At 42.3% G+C, this 15,743-nt stretch overlaps 1 protein-coding gene across 1 annotated transcript; it reads left to right on the top strand.

Annotated features, from left to right (window-relative positions):
* Positions 1 to 6,853: 6,853 nt before the first annotated feature.
* Positions 6,854 to 14,913, top strand: LOC129705256 (H-2 class II histocompatibility antigen, A-Q beta chain-like). Its single transcript, XM_055648753.1, has 5 exons — positions 6,854 to 8,590; positions 8,712 to 9,023; positions 9,821 to 10,129; positions 11,668 to 11,781; positions 14,114 to 14,913. The coding sequence occupies exons 1-5, from the start codon at positions 8,545 to 8,547 to the stop codon at positions 14,119 to 14,121; spliced, it is 789 nt and encodes a 262-aa protein (XP_055504728.1). The 5' UTR covers positions 6,854 to 8,544; the 3' UTR covers positions 14,122 to 14,913.
* Positions 14,914 to 15,743: the final 830 nt, after the last annotated feature.

The raw sequence follows: 15,743 nt of genomic DNA on the forward strand, positions 1-15,743 counted from the left end.
TTTAGGAGGTCAACCCAAAGTATGATCTACACAGTGAATGGCAGGTCTCTGGGGAGTGTTACAGGGCAGAAAGATATGGAAGTGCAGGTACAAAGTCCCTTGAAAGTGGCGTCACAAGTAAATAGGATGGCCAAGAAGTCTTTCAGCACATTGGCCAAGAAGGCTTTCAGCATTCTGACCACATCGGTCAGAATATTGAGTATAGATGTTGGGAGGTCAGGTTACAGTTGTGTAAGACATTGGTGTGGGAATATTTGGAGTAGTGTGTTCAATTTTGGTCAGTCTAGTGCACGAAAGATGTTGTTGAGATGTAAAGAGTGCAGGTACGTTTTACGAGGATGATGCCGGGACTCCAGTTCTGAGCTATAGGGAGAGGTTGAGCAGGCCTCCTTGGAGTGCAGGAAGACGACAGGTGATCTTAAAGAGGTCAGCAGAGAAATAGATAAGGTACTTTTTCCCAGAGTAGCGGAATTGACAACCAGAGGACATAGGTTTAAGGTGAAGGGGAAACGTTTTAATAACCTAAGGAGCGATGTCTTTACACAAATGGTGGTAGGTGTGGGGAACGAGTTGACAGGGGAGGTATTTGCGGCAGGTACTATCACATTGCTTAAGAAACATTTAGACAGGTACATGGACAAGATAGATTTAGATGGATAAGGACCAAACGTAGGCAAGTGAGTCCAGTGTAGACCGGCCATGTTGGTCGGCGTGGACTAGTTGGTCCAAAGGGCCTGTTTCCACGCTATGTGACTAAATAACGTTCTCTGTTAATGGAACAAAACCGTACACATGATCTTTAGTTATGAAAGGAGTTATATTCAGTTACATAAAAATAATGCCATGATTTTGTTTCCAAATTGGAGACTTATTGTGCAGATCGCAGATCTCGCATTCCAATCGCCTTCTCATTGTGAAGGCTGTTTCAGACTTTTCTGATCCCAGGGGTATTTGCGTGATTTGAATAACAGACAAATCACACCATTCCGTTCTTATAGCTGTTTTCACATCACTTAGGTTTACATGGGGAGCAGTCTCCGCAGCCTCAGAGCGATTCCCAAATGTGTAATTATATCTATTTCCCAATTGTTTGGCTCCATGTATTAAGTATACGTAATAAGTGCGACACGAAGGAGTGGCAGTAGGGTTTCTGCTTTACAGTACCAGAGACCAGGGTTCGGAGTTTGTACGTTCTTCCTGTGGTTTTGTCCGGGTGTACCGGTCCCCCCCGCACTCTAAAGACCAGCAGGTTTGTAGATTAATTGGTTTCGGTAAAATTATAAATTGTCCGAGTGTGTAGGATACTACTAGTGTACACGGGTCCGCACGGACTCGACGGGCCTGTTTCGTGCTGTATCTCTAAACTAAACTAAACTAAGCTATGCTGCACAGCACGCACTCGCTTCCCCTTTTCACTGACCGTACATGTTATGAACAAACATGTGGATGAGAGCGAATTGCAAACATTGTTTTGTGGATTAGCACACGTAGAATCTGGCTTGCTAATGGCCTGAATATAAATATATTCCGTTTTAAATGAAAACATGCAACTTGCTGAGAGATGGGGCAAATTTTATTTGCAAAACAGAAGAGATGAAGAACGGATGCTTCATTACCATCGCAAACAAGTGTTTTGTTTTTTTTATCTGACTGGAACCATCACCGTAATGTGGTTACTGTGGCCTTGAACATTATTGCGTAATCCTCACTCGCGTACCGATGCGTGCAAAGAAGCAGTTTCTCGCCTATCTTTAATATCACGCATTGGAAACAACGTAATGGAAACACAATATGTGCTTTCTAATTGTAGCTGTTACAACACAAATCGTATGATCGATGTTATAGGTCAATAGCATTGGCGCATTTGAAATGTATTCGTTCAGCGCACGGTAAAAATTGTCATTGCAAAGCTCCTAATGATGTACATAAACATTTGAACATGTTTAATGGATGCGTTAGGTTTGTCCGATGGAGTATGAACGCTGAAGAAGTTCCTATTTGAATGCGGGATATAACTCAGCAACGCGTGTCTTAAACTTTCCGAATATGCAGTGGCATTTTGTTTTATCATGTGTAAAGTCAGAAATACGCGATAACAAAATTGGTCCATAAGAAACTGAAGATCCTGGTCCCAACCCGAAAAGTCCATCATTTACCTTCCACCGGTGTTGCCTGAAACGCCGTCCACCAGAAGTTTGTCTCCCTTTTTTTCGTGCAGCAAAATTGATGTCTGTTTTTGTTTTATATATGTTTAACAAAGTATGTGTGTCCGTCCATGATCATTACTGTCATCCCTATTATCCATTGAGCTTGAAATGACGGTATTTTTTTCCTTTAGATATCCCTTTTTCTTGCATATCCATGTGCCTAACTAAAAGTTTCTTAAACACTATTATTACACTTTATTTGGCTTCACCACCACAACAGCAGCGTTCCAGCTACCCACCGCCCACTCTGTAAAACAATTGCCCGAAAAATGTCCAATAAACTTTGCTCTTCTCCCATAAACCCCGCTCGTCTGACATTTCCAACCCTTGAAATAGGTCCTCACTCTCTACCCTATTTATGCTTCTTATACTTTCATATAACCATATAACCATATAACAATTACAGCACGGAAACAGGCCATCCTGGCCCTAAAAGTCCGTGCCGAACAACTTTTTTCCCCCTTAGTCCCACCTGCCTGCACTCATACCATAACCCTCCATTCCTTTCTCATCCATATGCCTATCTAATTTATTTTTAAATGATACCAATGAACCTGCCTCCACCACTTCCACTGGAAGCTCATTCCACACCGCTACCACTCTCTGAGTAAAGAAGTTCCCCCTCATATTACCCCTAAACTTCTGTCCCTTAATTCTAAAGTCATGTCCTCTTGTTTGAATCTTCCCTATTCTCAAAGGGAAAAGCTTGTCCACATCAACTCTGTCTATCCCTCTCATCATTTTAAAGACTTCTATCAAGTCCCCCCTTTACCTTCTGCGCTCCAGAGAATAAAGACCTAACTTATTCAACCTATCTCTGTAACTTAGTTGTTGAAACCCAGGCAACATTCTAGTAAATCTCCTCTGTACTCTCTCTATTTTGTTGACATCCTTCCTATAATTGGGCGACCAAAATTGTACACCATACTCCAGATTTGGTCTCACCAATGCCTTGTACAATTTTAACATTACATCCCAGCTTCTATACTCAATGCTCTGATTTATAAAGGCTAGCATACCAAAAGCTTTCTTTACCACCCTATCTATATGAGATTCCACCTTCAAGGAACTATGCACGGTTATTCCCAGATCCCTCTGTTCAACTGTATTCTTCAATTCCCTACCATTTACCATGTACGTCCTATTTTGATTTGTCCTGCCAAGGTGTATCACCTCACATTTATCAGCATTAAACTACATCTGCCATCTTTCAGCCCATTTTTCCAAATGGCCTAAATCACTCTGTAGACTTTGGAAATCCTCTTCATTATCCACAACACCCCCTATCTTGGTATCATCTGCATACTTACTAATCCAATTTACCACACCTTCATCCAGATCATTGATGTACATGACAAACAACAAAGGACCCAACACAGATCCCTGAGGCACCCCACTAGTCACCTGCCTCCAACCCGATAAACAGCCATCCACCATTGCCCTCTGGCTTCTCCCATTCAGCCACTGTTGAATCCATCTTGCTATTCCTGCATTTATACCCAACAGTTGAACCTTCTTAACCAACCTTCCATGAGGAACCTTGTCAAAGGCCTTACTAAAGTCCATATAGACAACATCCACTGCTTTACCCTCATCAATTTCCCTAGTAACCTCTTCAAAAAATTCAAGAAGATTAGTCAAACATGACCTTCCAAGCACAAATCCATGTTGACTGTTCCTAATCAGACCCTGTTTATCTAGATGCTTATATATATTATCTCTAAGTATCTTTTCCATTAATTTGCCCACCACTGAAGTCAAACAAACAGGTCTATAATTGCTAGGTTTACTCTTAGAACCCTTTTAAAACAATGGAACAACATGCGCAGTACGCCAATCCTCGGGGACTATTCCCGTTTCTAATGACATTTGAAATATTTCTGTCATAGCCCCGTCTATTTCTACACTAACTTCCCTCAATGTCCTAGGGAATATCCTGTCAGGACCTGGAGACTTATCCACTTTTATATTTTTCAAAAGTGTCAGTACTTCTTTTACTTTGAACCTCATAGTATCCATAGCTACTTTACTAGTTTCCATTACCTCACATAATTCAATATCATTCTCCTTGGTGAATACCGAAGAAAATAAATTGTTCAATATCTCCCCCATTTCTTTTGGCTCTGCAGATAACTGTCCACTCTGTCTCTCCAATGGACCAATTTTATCCCTCGTTATCGTTTTGCTATTAATATAGCTGTAGAAACCCTTTGGATTTACTTTCACCTTACTTGCCAAAGCAACCTCATATCTTCTTTTAGCTTTTCTAATTTATTTCTTAAGATTCTTTTTACATTCCTTATACTCCTCAAGCACCTCATTTACTTCATGCTGCCTATAATTATTGTAGATCTCCCTCTTTTTCCGAACAAGATGTCCAATTTCCCTTGAAAACCATGGCTCTTTCCAATTTTTACTGTTTCCTTTCAACCGAACAGGAACATAAAGATTCTGTACTCTTAAAATTTCCCTTTTAAATGTCCTCCATTTCTCTTCTACATCTTTCCCATAAAACAAAATGTCCCAGTTCACTCCTTTTAAATTATCTCGCATCTCATCAAAGTTAGCCTTTCTCCAATCAAAAATCTCAACCCTAGGTCCAGTTCTGACCCTCTCCATAATTATATTGAAACTAATGGTATTGTGATCACTGGACCCGAAGTTCTCCCCAACGCATACCTCCGCCACCTGTCCCATCTCATTTCCTAACAGGAGGTCCAGCACTGCCCCTCCTCTAGTATGTACCTCTATGTATTGCTGCGAAAAAACTATCCTGCACACATTTTACAAACTCCAACCCATCCAGCCCATTTACAGAATGTGTTTCCCAGTCTATGTGTGGAAAGTTGAAATCTCCCACAATCACTACCTTGTGCTTACTACTAATATCTGCTATCTCCTTACATATTTGCTCTTCCAATTCTCGTTCCCTGTTTGGCGGTCTATAATACACCCCTATAAGTGTTGCTACACCTTTCCCACTTCTCAATTCCACCCAAATAGCCTTCCTAGATGAGCCCTCCAATCTATCCTGCCAAAGCACTGCTGTAATATCTTCCCTGACTAGCAATACAACACCTCCACCTCTTGCCCCTCCAATTCTATCACATCTGAAGCAACGAAATCCTGGAATATTTAGTTTCCAATCACAGCCCTCCTGCAACCACGTTTCACTGATCGCCACAACATCATACTTCCAGGTGTCTATCCAGACTCTAAGCTCATCCACTTTTCTTACAATGCTCCTAGCATTAAAATATGCACATTTAAGAAACCCCCCGTCTCTTATTCTCTGTTTATTTCCTTTTTTTTCTTTCTCCTCTTGTGTCCGAGTGCTTCCCTTTTCTGCTTCCTGCCTCCCATTCTGTCTACTAGCTTTCGCTATTTGAGTCCCTCGCCCCAACCAATTTAGTTTAAAGTCTCCCCAGCAGCCTTTGCAAATTTCCCCGCTAGGATATTGGTCCCCCTCGGGTTCAAGTGCAATCCATCCTTTCTGTACAGGTCCCACCTTCCCCAAATATACTATACTTCTGTTAGATCTTCCCTCAACCTTTGACATTCCAGAGAAAACAAGCCAAGTTTGTCCAATCTCTCCTTATATCTAATTCCCTCTAATCCGGCAACATTCAGATAAATTAGACAAAGTGCTGGAGTAACTCAGCTGGTCAGTCAGCTTCTTTTCTTTAGACTGAGTTCTGACCCGAAATGTCACCCATCCTTTCTCTCCAGAGATGTTGCCTGGCCCGCTAAATTACTCCAGCACGTTTTGTCTGTTTTAGGTTTAAATCAGCATGTGCAGTTTCTTTCCAAGCTTTAAGACAGACCTCTTCTGCACGCGTCCACATCCTTCCGGTAATGGGGTGACCATAGCTGCACACATTATATCAAAACTCCATTCGTCTCTGAGAATCTATTCTTTATTTGTGCACCATGCCTTTGTGAGACCTTTTCTATTAGTAATGACATACTTTCGGTTTGTGCTGACCAGTTAAGAGGCAGTAGTAACTCCTCATCCGATAGGTCTATTTAAACAATAGACAATAGACAATAGGTGCAGGAGTAGGCCATTCGGCCCTTCGAGTTAACACCGCCATTCAGTGTGATCATGGCTGATCATGTTGATCATTTTAATTTGGAAGTAAAGCGCGGAAACATGGTCTTCGCCAACCGAGTCCGCAGCCATTCCCGTACACGAACACGAACACACTAGGGACAATTTACAATGATACCAAGCCAATTAACGTACATTAATTTACAATGACATCAAGCAAATTAACCCGGCGATCCCGGAGAAAATCCACGCACGGGGAGAACGTACAACCCCAGTACAGACAGCACCCGTAGTCAGGATCGAACCCGGATCCCTGGTGCTGTAAGGCAGAAACACAACTGTTGCGCCACCGTCCCGCCCTATTAATGTCAACCTCATGGATCAGTAGAACACTGAGTGAAATACGAACAGATCCATTTAACGTGACGGAAAACCACAAATCACAGTCATACAGCAAGAAATCAAACCCTTCGTCCAAACTAATACATGCGCACCAAGATGTCCCATCTACCTGTCCGCGTTTGTCCTTTATCCCTCCAAACCATGCACATGTAAGCGTGTATTTTAAATGCTCATAGTATCTGCCTCTTACCGCTCAGATCACCGTACACAATCCTTCCTCGGACATTAAGCCATGTTATTAAACCCCAACGTTTCAACAGAAGAAAAATCTTCGATAATTAACTTATCGATGTCTATCATGACCTTACATGCTTCTATCGTGTCAACTATCTGGGAAAGCACGCCAATACAATTGCCCCTTCAACCTCAACGGGCGGCATAGTGCCGGAACGGGAATAGTTGGTGTCTCACAGCGCCGGAGACCCCAGTTCGACCACCTCCCATATCCCAAAGTCTCGGGGGTCTGCACATTTATTGGCCTCTGTAAAAAAAAAAGCCTCGTATGTAGAGAGTGTTTGCGTTTTGGGATTGCACAGAACGAGTGTGGGCTGCTGAACGATGGTGGGATTGGACTCGGCGTGCCGAATGAGCCTGTTTCCACCTCCATCTGTAAAACTAAAACTAGATCTGTGTGCAGACGTTATTCCAGTGGCCTTTCCAGGATCAATCAATTTCAGTCTTCAGTGGTTACTCCCATAACACCAGGACTGTGAATGTTAACAGGAGAATGCATACTATTCGGTGCCAAATGAAAATCCACGGAGTGGGAACGAACATTTGCCTCAAACAGCTGATCTTTGAAGAATATTTATTGTCTGCTGAGAGGAAGTAGCATGGGAGCCGAGGGAGCAAAACATTATTCCTCAGCAGTGCTCTATCGAGAGTCTTTGCCGCCGAAACAGCTGCCGGGGCTCCTTGCATTAGCGATTCCAAGGCAGAGGAGTCGATAACTGAACTCCTTCCACTCTGAATCAATAATGTGCAGAGATATAAGAAAGCAGAAAATAATGATCAAGAGCGAGTAAGTTTAGAAATTTCGCCTCGATGAATGGGCGAGAGGAAGTTTCAAATGCCCTCTCGAACTATGAACTGGATCCTTCAAAATGAAGAGCAAGAGAAAAATACTGAAGGACGAAAGTAGTTTAGGCCAACTTAATCCAGACGAAATGTGTAAGGAGGAACTACAGATCCTGGATTAAACCGAAGTTACACACACAATGCTGGAGTAACGAAGCGGGACAGGCAGCATGTTTGGAGAAAAGGAATGGGTGGCGTTTCGGGTCTAGTCTGAAGAAGAGACTCGACCCAAAATGTCACCCATTCCTTCTCTCCAGAAATGCTACCTGTCCCCCTGAGTTACTCCAGCATTTTATGGCTATCTTCACCTAGAAGAAGGTTCACAAAAAAGCTGGAGAAACTCAGCGGGTGCAGCAGCATCTGAGCGAAGGAAAAAGGCAACGTTTCGGGCCGAAACCCTTCTTCAGACCTTCACCTAGAAGAATATAGTTTCTTATTTTCCCCTCTTCGCTTGTGTCGTCTACCACAAGACCAGTCCTCCGTCACCTTTGCTACGCCTCCCCTTATATACCTTCAGCTTAATACGTTCAGAGAGTGTCCTGTTGGCGAGTCATCGACAAGCATCACACCCTTCGCGCCCAATCAGGAGGTTGGTTTATATTCAACTGACATTTCCTGCTAAAATAGGTCACTTGGGCACAAATCCATTTTCCTCTGCAACTCACTTCCTTCGGTGGTTTAACTGCAGCAAGTTGGACGCTCAACATGAGAGCACGTCGTATCACGAACAAGACCTGACCTTTAGGGAACTGCTATCTCCAACGAAACAACGCCACAGTTTCTGGATAGACCTGATTCTGTTCTACAATGTTAATCTATTTGTACCTTTGCGCGCTGTGGATTTTTTATGAAGGTATTCTTCCTAATACTTCAGCGTCGGGTTGGCCCGTTGATCATCCATGTAACTACATACGATTAAACTATTTATTGTATCTACATTATATTTCATCGCAACATTTGTTTCTGTTTGACAGTGGCTCCAGCGACAATATCCCAGATCCCTAAAGCTAGCACGGTGATGGTGGGAACAGATATCACATTCGAATGCGTTACCAGCGAGGTGCCGAACAAAGCAAGTCTGATTGTAAATTGGTGGAAACTTGGTGATGAAGGGCTATTACAACCAAGTTCCCATGGCAGAAAACAGGTTATTCCGTTGGAAAACGTAAGGAGTTTGCTCAAAATCTTTGATGTCCGTGTCGCCGACTCTGGGATATACTACTGTAATGTAGTTCAGCAAACAGATGAGATTGTGAAAGGAACCGGATCCAGGCTTGAGGTGCACGGTGAGAGGACTGCAGTGCGGTACATAAGTCAAACGAGCAGAATTAGTTCATTCCGCCCATCGACTCCGTTTCGGGGTTCCTGTTGAGCAAGGGCTACTCCGTAAAATGTCAATGGGCCAGGTCAACCTATCTTTAAATAATGTCAACAGTTCATCTCTATGTACTTCTTACAACATTTGAATAAGGAAAATGTTGCTATTTCTACCACTATGTTTGTAACGTCGGTCTGCCGTTGGTTGCTTAGATCATTCAGTTAGTGAACGGTAGACGATAAGAACGCCTTTATATATATATATATTGTTGGTATATATATAATTGTACGATTCACGTAGCACAAGAGGAATCTGAAGGCCAACGGGCGGTGTTCGGTAGCAAAATGCCTTGTGATAATCTAGCACATAAAGTATCCCAGAAATCTATGGGAATATTGCTTGTATACCTCAAGGTAACTTACTGAGAATTGTTTAATGTTACATCGAATAACTAGAGTGCGTAGAGTAAGGCTAACTACCAGCGAACAGAAAAGCGGAATGAGTTGCTGGTGAAGTGCTATTCTCTGTGTAGACTTAATCAGGCTAACAACCCGGTCGAATTGGTTTGATTTGAACAATGTAACATTAAAATCATCCAAATTATAGGCGAATTGTAGCTTGTTGGTTAAAAAAAAATTCTTGATTACAAATAACCGGGGAGCCCGTCAGTATTCACCTGTCCAGTCTAATTTGAAGGACTAGATTCTAAACTGGACTGAAATGGTAATTCAGATAATCATTTTTCTTCTTTCTCGCGTCCCACAGCTTCTCCAGAACCTGTCAGCCTTTCCACCAAAGCGCCGGAAACAAACTCGTCCAATCTCGTCCTCGTGTGCAAGACAGGAGAGTTTTACCCGGAGTCTCTCACCTTCATTTGGTATAAAAACGACACCAACATTGAGACTGGTATCAGCACTAGTAAAATCCTGAACTCAAACGGAACTTATGCAGCGTCCAGCAGCTTGCAAACATTGCAGCCGTCCGGCAGTAGCGCTTTGTACACCTGTCTGGTAACCCACCGCACACTTCAGAGTCCAGCTATGGCTATTTACGTTGATGCCAGTTTTAATCCGGGTAAGATGCTGGCGATGTTTCATGTGCTGACAATAGAGGACGCAATAAACAGCTTCACATTATTTTCATTCCTATTGCTATGGGCATGTGAATTTTGTAGAATATCCACCAAAGATAGTCGTTCTGCGCCTGTTTCCAAAAATAAGATAAATGCCAATAAAATCAATGACAAATGTGAATTACGTAAAAATGTCATCATAGAAACATAGAAACATAGAAAACAGGTGCAGGAGGAGGCCATTCGGCCCTTCGAGCCAGCACCGCCATTCAATGTGATCATGACTGATCGCCCCCTATCAAAAACCCGTGTCTGCCTTCTCCCCATATCCCTTCACTCCACTAGCCCCTAGAGCTCTATCTAACTCTCTCTTAAATCCATCCAGTAATTTGGCCTCCATTGCCCCCTGTGGAAGGGAATTCCATAAATTCACAACTCCCTGAGTGAAAAAGTTTTTTCTCACCTCAGTCTTAAATGACCTCCCCTTTATTCTAACACTGTGGCCCCTGGTTCTGGACTCGCCCAACATTGGGAACATTTTTTCCTGCATCTAGCTTGTCCAGTCCTTTTATAATTTTATATGTTTCTATAAAATTTATTATATGTTTCTATAAAATCATCAATTCTATGATGCCGCACAGTGTGTTGCTGGTAGAGCTTCCGCCTCCCAGTTACAATCTGAAGACCCGAAGTGTCACCCATTCCTTCTCTCCAGAGATGTTGCCTGCCCCGCTGAGTTACTCCAGCATTTTCGTGCCTACCTGCCAGCTACAGTAGCCCGGGTTGAGTCAGTCTACATGACCAAATTAACCCACTTAGTGGAATTTGCGTTTTCCCTATAAATGCACGAGTTTGTTCCTAGAACTCCCGTGGCCTCCGTGTCCCAAAGATGTGCCCGTTGGACGATTAATTTCTCTGTACATGTCTCCTGGTCTATAGGTTTGTATTGTAACCGGAAACAGGGGGAGTTAACGACAACATGGAGAGAGTAAACTGGGTTTGGTGGGAATGGGTGCATGGTGATGGATCCGGAAAAGATGAGCCGCAGGGTCTATTTCTAAACTAGTTCACTCTATTAACTTGTTGGCCTGAAAAAGAGAGAGGCAAATACATATAAATCAATTTCTTCCCTCAATGAACTGTCTTCCGTGTTAAAACACTGCGGATTTGGGTCAGATCTTAAATCCGTTGTTACTTAGTGCGAGATATGGTCAGAAATTGGTATATATATTTTGTAAATCAAAAACGTCATTACCGTTGACTCAAATAAATTATAAAGATAATTGCTTGTTCGCATACTGAGCTCGAGTTGTATAGTGGTTCCAGCGAAATAAATATGAATAAAGTGAAACAATATTCATAAATGTAATATTTTAAATGGCGAAGGATAACAGTTTGCGTCCGTGATTTTGTTGTGCATAGTCGGAAAGTGCACATCACACCACAAAAAAACGAGCTTATAAAATTTGTTGCATAAGCTGCGTACAACATCAATGATAATTATTCCAAAGATGATTAATGCTGATGATTATTCTCGTAGCCAAAGAAAAACCACAGCTGTTCCTCGTGATTTTTGGATGCACATTGAGCGTATTGGTTTGCCTTACCGTCATAGTTCTCAGTCGGAGAAAATGCCAATTCCGTAAACAGGAAGGTAAGGAAGATTCAGTGTAATTTCCTTCGGGTTCGTTTAAAGAATAGAGGGAAACAGCGGGCGGCACGGTGGCACAGCTTTAGAGTTGCTGCTGTACAGTGCCAGAGACCCGGGTGCGATCTTGACTATGGGTTGTGTCTGTACGGAGTTTGTACATTCTCCTAGTGACTTGCGTGCATTTACTCCGGGAGCTCCGGTTTCCCCCACACTCCAAAGACGTACAGGTTTGTAGTCTAATCGCCTTAGTATAATTGTAAATTGTCCCTGGAGTGTGTAGGATAGTGTTAGTTTGCGGGTTTGCACTGTATTACTAGTGTATCTGTTTCTGCACTGTATTACTAGTGTAAACTAAACTAAGTTGGGGAAAAACGAAGGCCAACGTTACATCTGTCATAATTACTCAATTAATCGATTAGTGGATACCCACGTAGAGAGTGTTTAATATTGTTTTATTTATTACAATTGTTAAACTAAGTCAGGTTAAATTCAAATCTTACAGATGTCATGTTTCTTTTATTTTAAACCCACGACTCCCAAGGGGTTACGGCAGTAGATATTTCGCAGTATATGTTCACAATCGTATTATGGTGATAATGTAGTTTGAGAACGCTCTTCAAATACCTTCCCTCCGTGGATTTTACGTCATAACTGCTTCCGAGGACAGTTCGCTGCAACTTTTGTACTCTTCCTACTGAACTCTTGCAAATTGGATTGGAAGATTGGATTGGATACATATAAATGACCTGGATATAAATGCAGATTGGTTGTTGAGTAGGTTTATTGACGACGCCAACATTGAAGGAAATGCTGACAGTGAGGAAAGCAGTCAGATGATATAGCGGGATATGGACCAGTTGCATAAACCGGCGAAGAAATGACAGATGGGGATTAACCAGTGCAAAAATTAAAATGTACTTCGGGGGTTGAATGTAAGGGGAAAGTATACAGTTTATGGCAAGACACTTAACATTGATGTGCAGGGGTATCTTAGAGTCCATCTTCATTGCTCACTGGACGCAGCAACACAGGTAGATGGGGTGGTAAAGAAGGCGAATAGTATGCTTACCTTCAGTATTAGCGGCGCTTAATACAAGTCAATACGTCATTATGCAGCTACATAGAAACATAGAAACATAGAAATTAGGTGCAGGAGTATGCCATTCGGCCCTTCGAGCCTGCACCGCCATTCAATATGATCATGGCTGATCATCCAACTCAGTATCCCGTACCTGCCTTCTCTCCATACCCCCTGATCCCCTTAGCCACAAGGGCCACATCTAACTCCCTCTTAAATATAGCCAATGAACTGGCCTCAACTACCCTCTGTGGCAGAGAGTTCCAGAGATTCACCACACTCTGTGTGAATCTCGGGAAAAAAGTTCTTCTCATCTCAGTTTTAAAGGATTTCCCCCTTATCCTTAAGCTGTGGCCCCTTGTCCTGGACTTCCCTAACATCGGGAACAATCTTCCTGCATCTAGCCTGTCCAACCCCTTAAGAATTTTGTAAGTTTCTATAAGATCCCCTCTCAATCTCCTAAATTCTAGAGAGTATAAACCAAGTCTATCCGGTCTTTCTTCATAAGACAGTCCTGACTTTGGTCATGCCGTATTTTAGTATCGCATGGAGATGGGAAATGTTCTTAGTTACGAGTTCAAATATGGGCCCGTGTTTCGATTTCTACTACAATTGCATGTCTTCTTCTAAACTTCAGTTAGCACTCAACTGCTTAAAAAGCTACATTATTTCTGGGGGGTGGGCGTTTAATGGGGATGTGCGGGCAACGTTTTTACGCAGAGAGTAGTGGGGGCCTGGAACACATTGGCAAATGTCCTGGCAACATCTTCGTAAATATCTCTGCACCCTTTCCAACTGCAATAATCCTTTTAAAACTAATAAAATACCATATGAAGGAAATGCATGCCCATTCGAAAAGATGGACTGCTTCAAAAATCTACACAATTCTTTAGAAAGTCATCAGGTGCTTACGAACAAGACCTGATTCTGCAATTCTGTTCGCCCAATACTTGTCACAGTTATTCCAAATCTAATGTCAACAAGCTAACGCCCAATTGTTGCAACATTAACCTGATCACGTTTTTACGCCTTCGAATACAACAGGAGAAGCATTTCCCTACCAACATTCATCAATATAATCTTTCGTAACGATTTTAGTATTCATTTGAGCGATTGAAATATGTGAAACAAACACGGAGCCAAATGCGGTTTTCTCCTGAACCGCGAATGGAATATTCCTTCTTCCTACTGTTTTGCGAACCATTTGGGCGACTCTACGCGGTTGTGAGCTAACTACAAAATCCGTTGATTTTATAGATCATTAAGGAGGAGGTTGAATATACGCCAGTACACCATCGTAAATGGCGCAAAAGATAAGAACGAAAGTGGTGTGAATAACCTCTAGATATCCACTTGAAACAATGACCAATGATGCAGCAGGACAAATAAATAATTGGATGAGCTGGAGACTACATTAACCTGAACCACACGAACTGCCATCTGTTAATAAAAATGTCAATGTGGCAATTCTGACAACTTCAAATTAAAGCGGATCATTATTTCTTGCTCATTGCACACGCGCGTGTGTGTGTGGCTCTGTGTGTGTGTGCTCGCTTGTGTGTGCGTGTGTATTAGAGTGTGTGTACGTGTGTGTGTGTGTTTGTGTGTGTTTGTGCGTGTGTGTGCGTGCGTGTGTATGTGCGTGCGTGTGTACGCGTGCGCGTGTGTATACGTGCGTGTGTAAACGTATATGTGTATGTGCGCGTGCGTGTTTGTGTGTATGTGTTTGTGTGTTTGTGTGTGTGCGAGCGTGTGTGTATTACGCGCGTGTGTGTGTGTGTGTGTGTGTGTGCGTGTGCGTGTGTGTGTGTGCGTATCTGTGAACGCACGTCTGTTTAGGTGGTTTGGGTTTTTCATGAGCATGGGTTTGTAAGAAGGTTTATGCCCGGTTTTCTCTCTGGGTGTGAGCGTGCTGAGCCTGCGCTTTTGCGCGTATTTGTTCAGTACTGCAAGTCTGGTCTGAAAGCTTGCAGCTAAATGTTATTTGACAAATCATTAATTAATTAACATAATCTAGTTTAAAGGTCATCAACTTAATTAATGTTGTGGAATTATAAAACATTTCGGAACATGACGGTATACACTAACTATTTTAAATACCAATTATTTGTTTTGATTCCGAACACATCGGAGGCAACGGACAAGATGGCAATACAGTGATAAATTAACAAGCAATGTTGAAGCTTTGCCTAAACATGATATTTCCGGAGTCTTCTTGTAAACATGACGCAGAGCCGTTGAAAATCATGAATAAAACGTTTAGCAGAATATTTCTGTAACTAAGAAGGCGGGAAAGTCATGTATAGCTGAATTGTCATGAGAATAAGAGTTCCGATATTGATTTGTTTTACCTGTTAGAGTACGCCACTGTGCAGATATGCCGAATCTGACTGCTGTTGGGACTTGCACAAGAAAGGAGTGCACAAACATTTTTACCGTTAAATATTTTAGAAAGTGTGTTTCTGGCTGATGTTGAAATAAGAAATATTAGCTGGAGCAGAAATATGGGAATATTCGGTCCATCTGTGAAGGAATATAGTTCGAAATAAAGATTTGTTGGGCAGATGAAACTTGACTGAGAGAATACTTTTGTCGTGAAACACTGATGTAAAACATTAAATGCCATGTATCGAAAATGAGGAAAACGGCCGAGATGAGGAAAACATTTTTCACACAGAGAGTGGCGAATCTCTGGAATTATCAGCCACAGAAGGTAGTTGAGGCCAGTTCATTGGCTATATTTAAGAGGGAGCTAGATGTGGCCCTTGTGGCTAAAGGGGTCAGGGGGTATAGAGAGAAGGCAGGTACAGGATACTGAGTTGGATGATCAGCCATGATCATATTGAATGGCGGTGCAGGCTCGAAGGGCCGAATGGCCTACTCCTGC

Source organism: Leucoraja erinacea, chromosome 17 (assembly GCF_028641065.1).
Source record: "Leucoraja erinacea ecotype New England chromosome 17, Leri_hhj_1, whole genome shotgun sequence".
NCBI lineage: Eukaryota > Metazoa > Chordata > Chondrichthyes > Rajiformes > Rajidae > Leucoraja > Leucoraja erinaceus.

Excerpts from the sequence above, each read along its gene's own strand:
- LOC129705256 (XM_055648753.1), top strand. The coding sequence starts at position 8,545 with ATGTTAATCTATTTGTACCTTTGCGCGCTGTGGATTTTTTATGAAG. Across the intron at positions 9,024-9,820 it reads ATCCAGGCTTGAGGTGCACG|CTTCTCCAGAACCTGTCAGC; the intron begins GTGAGAGGACTG and ends CGCGTCCCACAG. Across the intron at positions 10,130-11,667 it reads TGATGCCAGTTTTAATCCGG|CCAAAGAAAAACCACAGCTG; the intron begins GTAAGATGCTGG and ends TTATTCTCGTAG.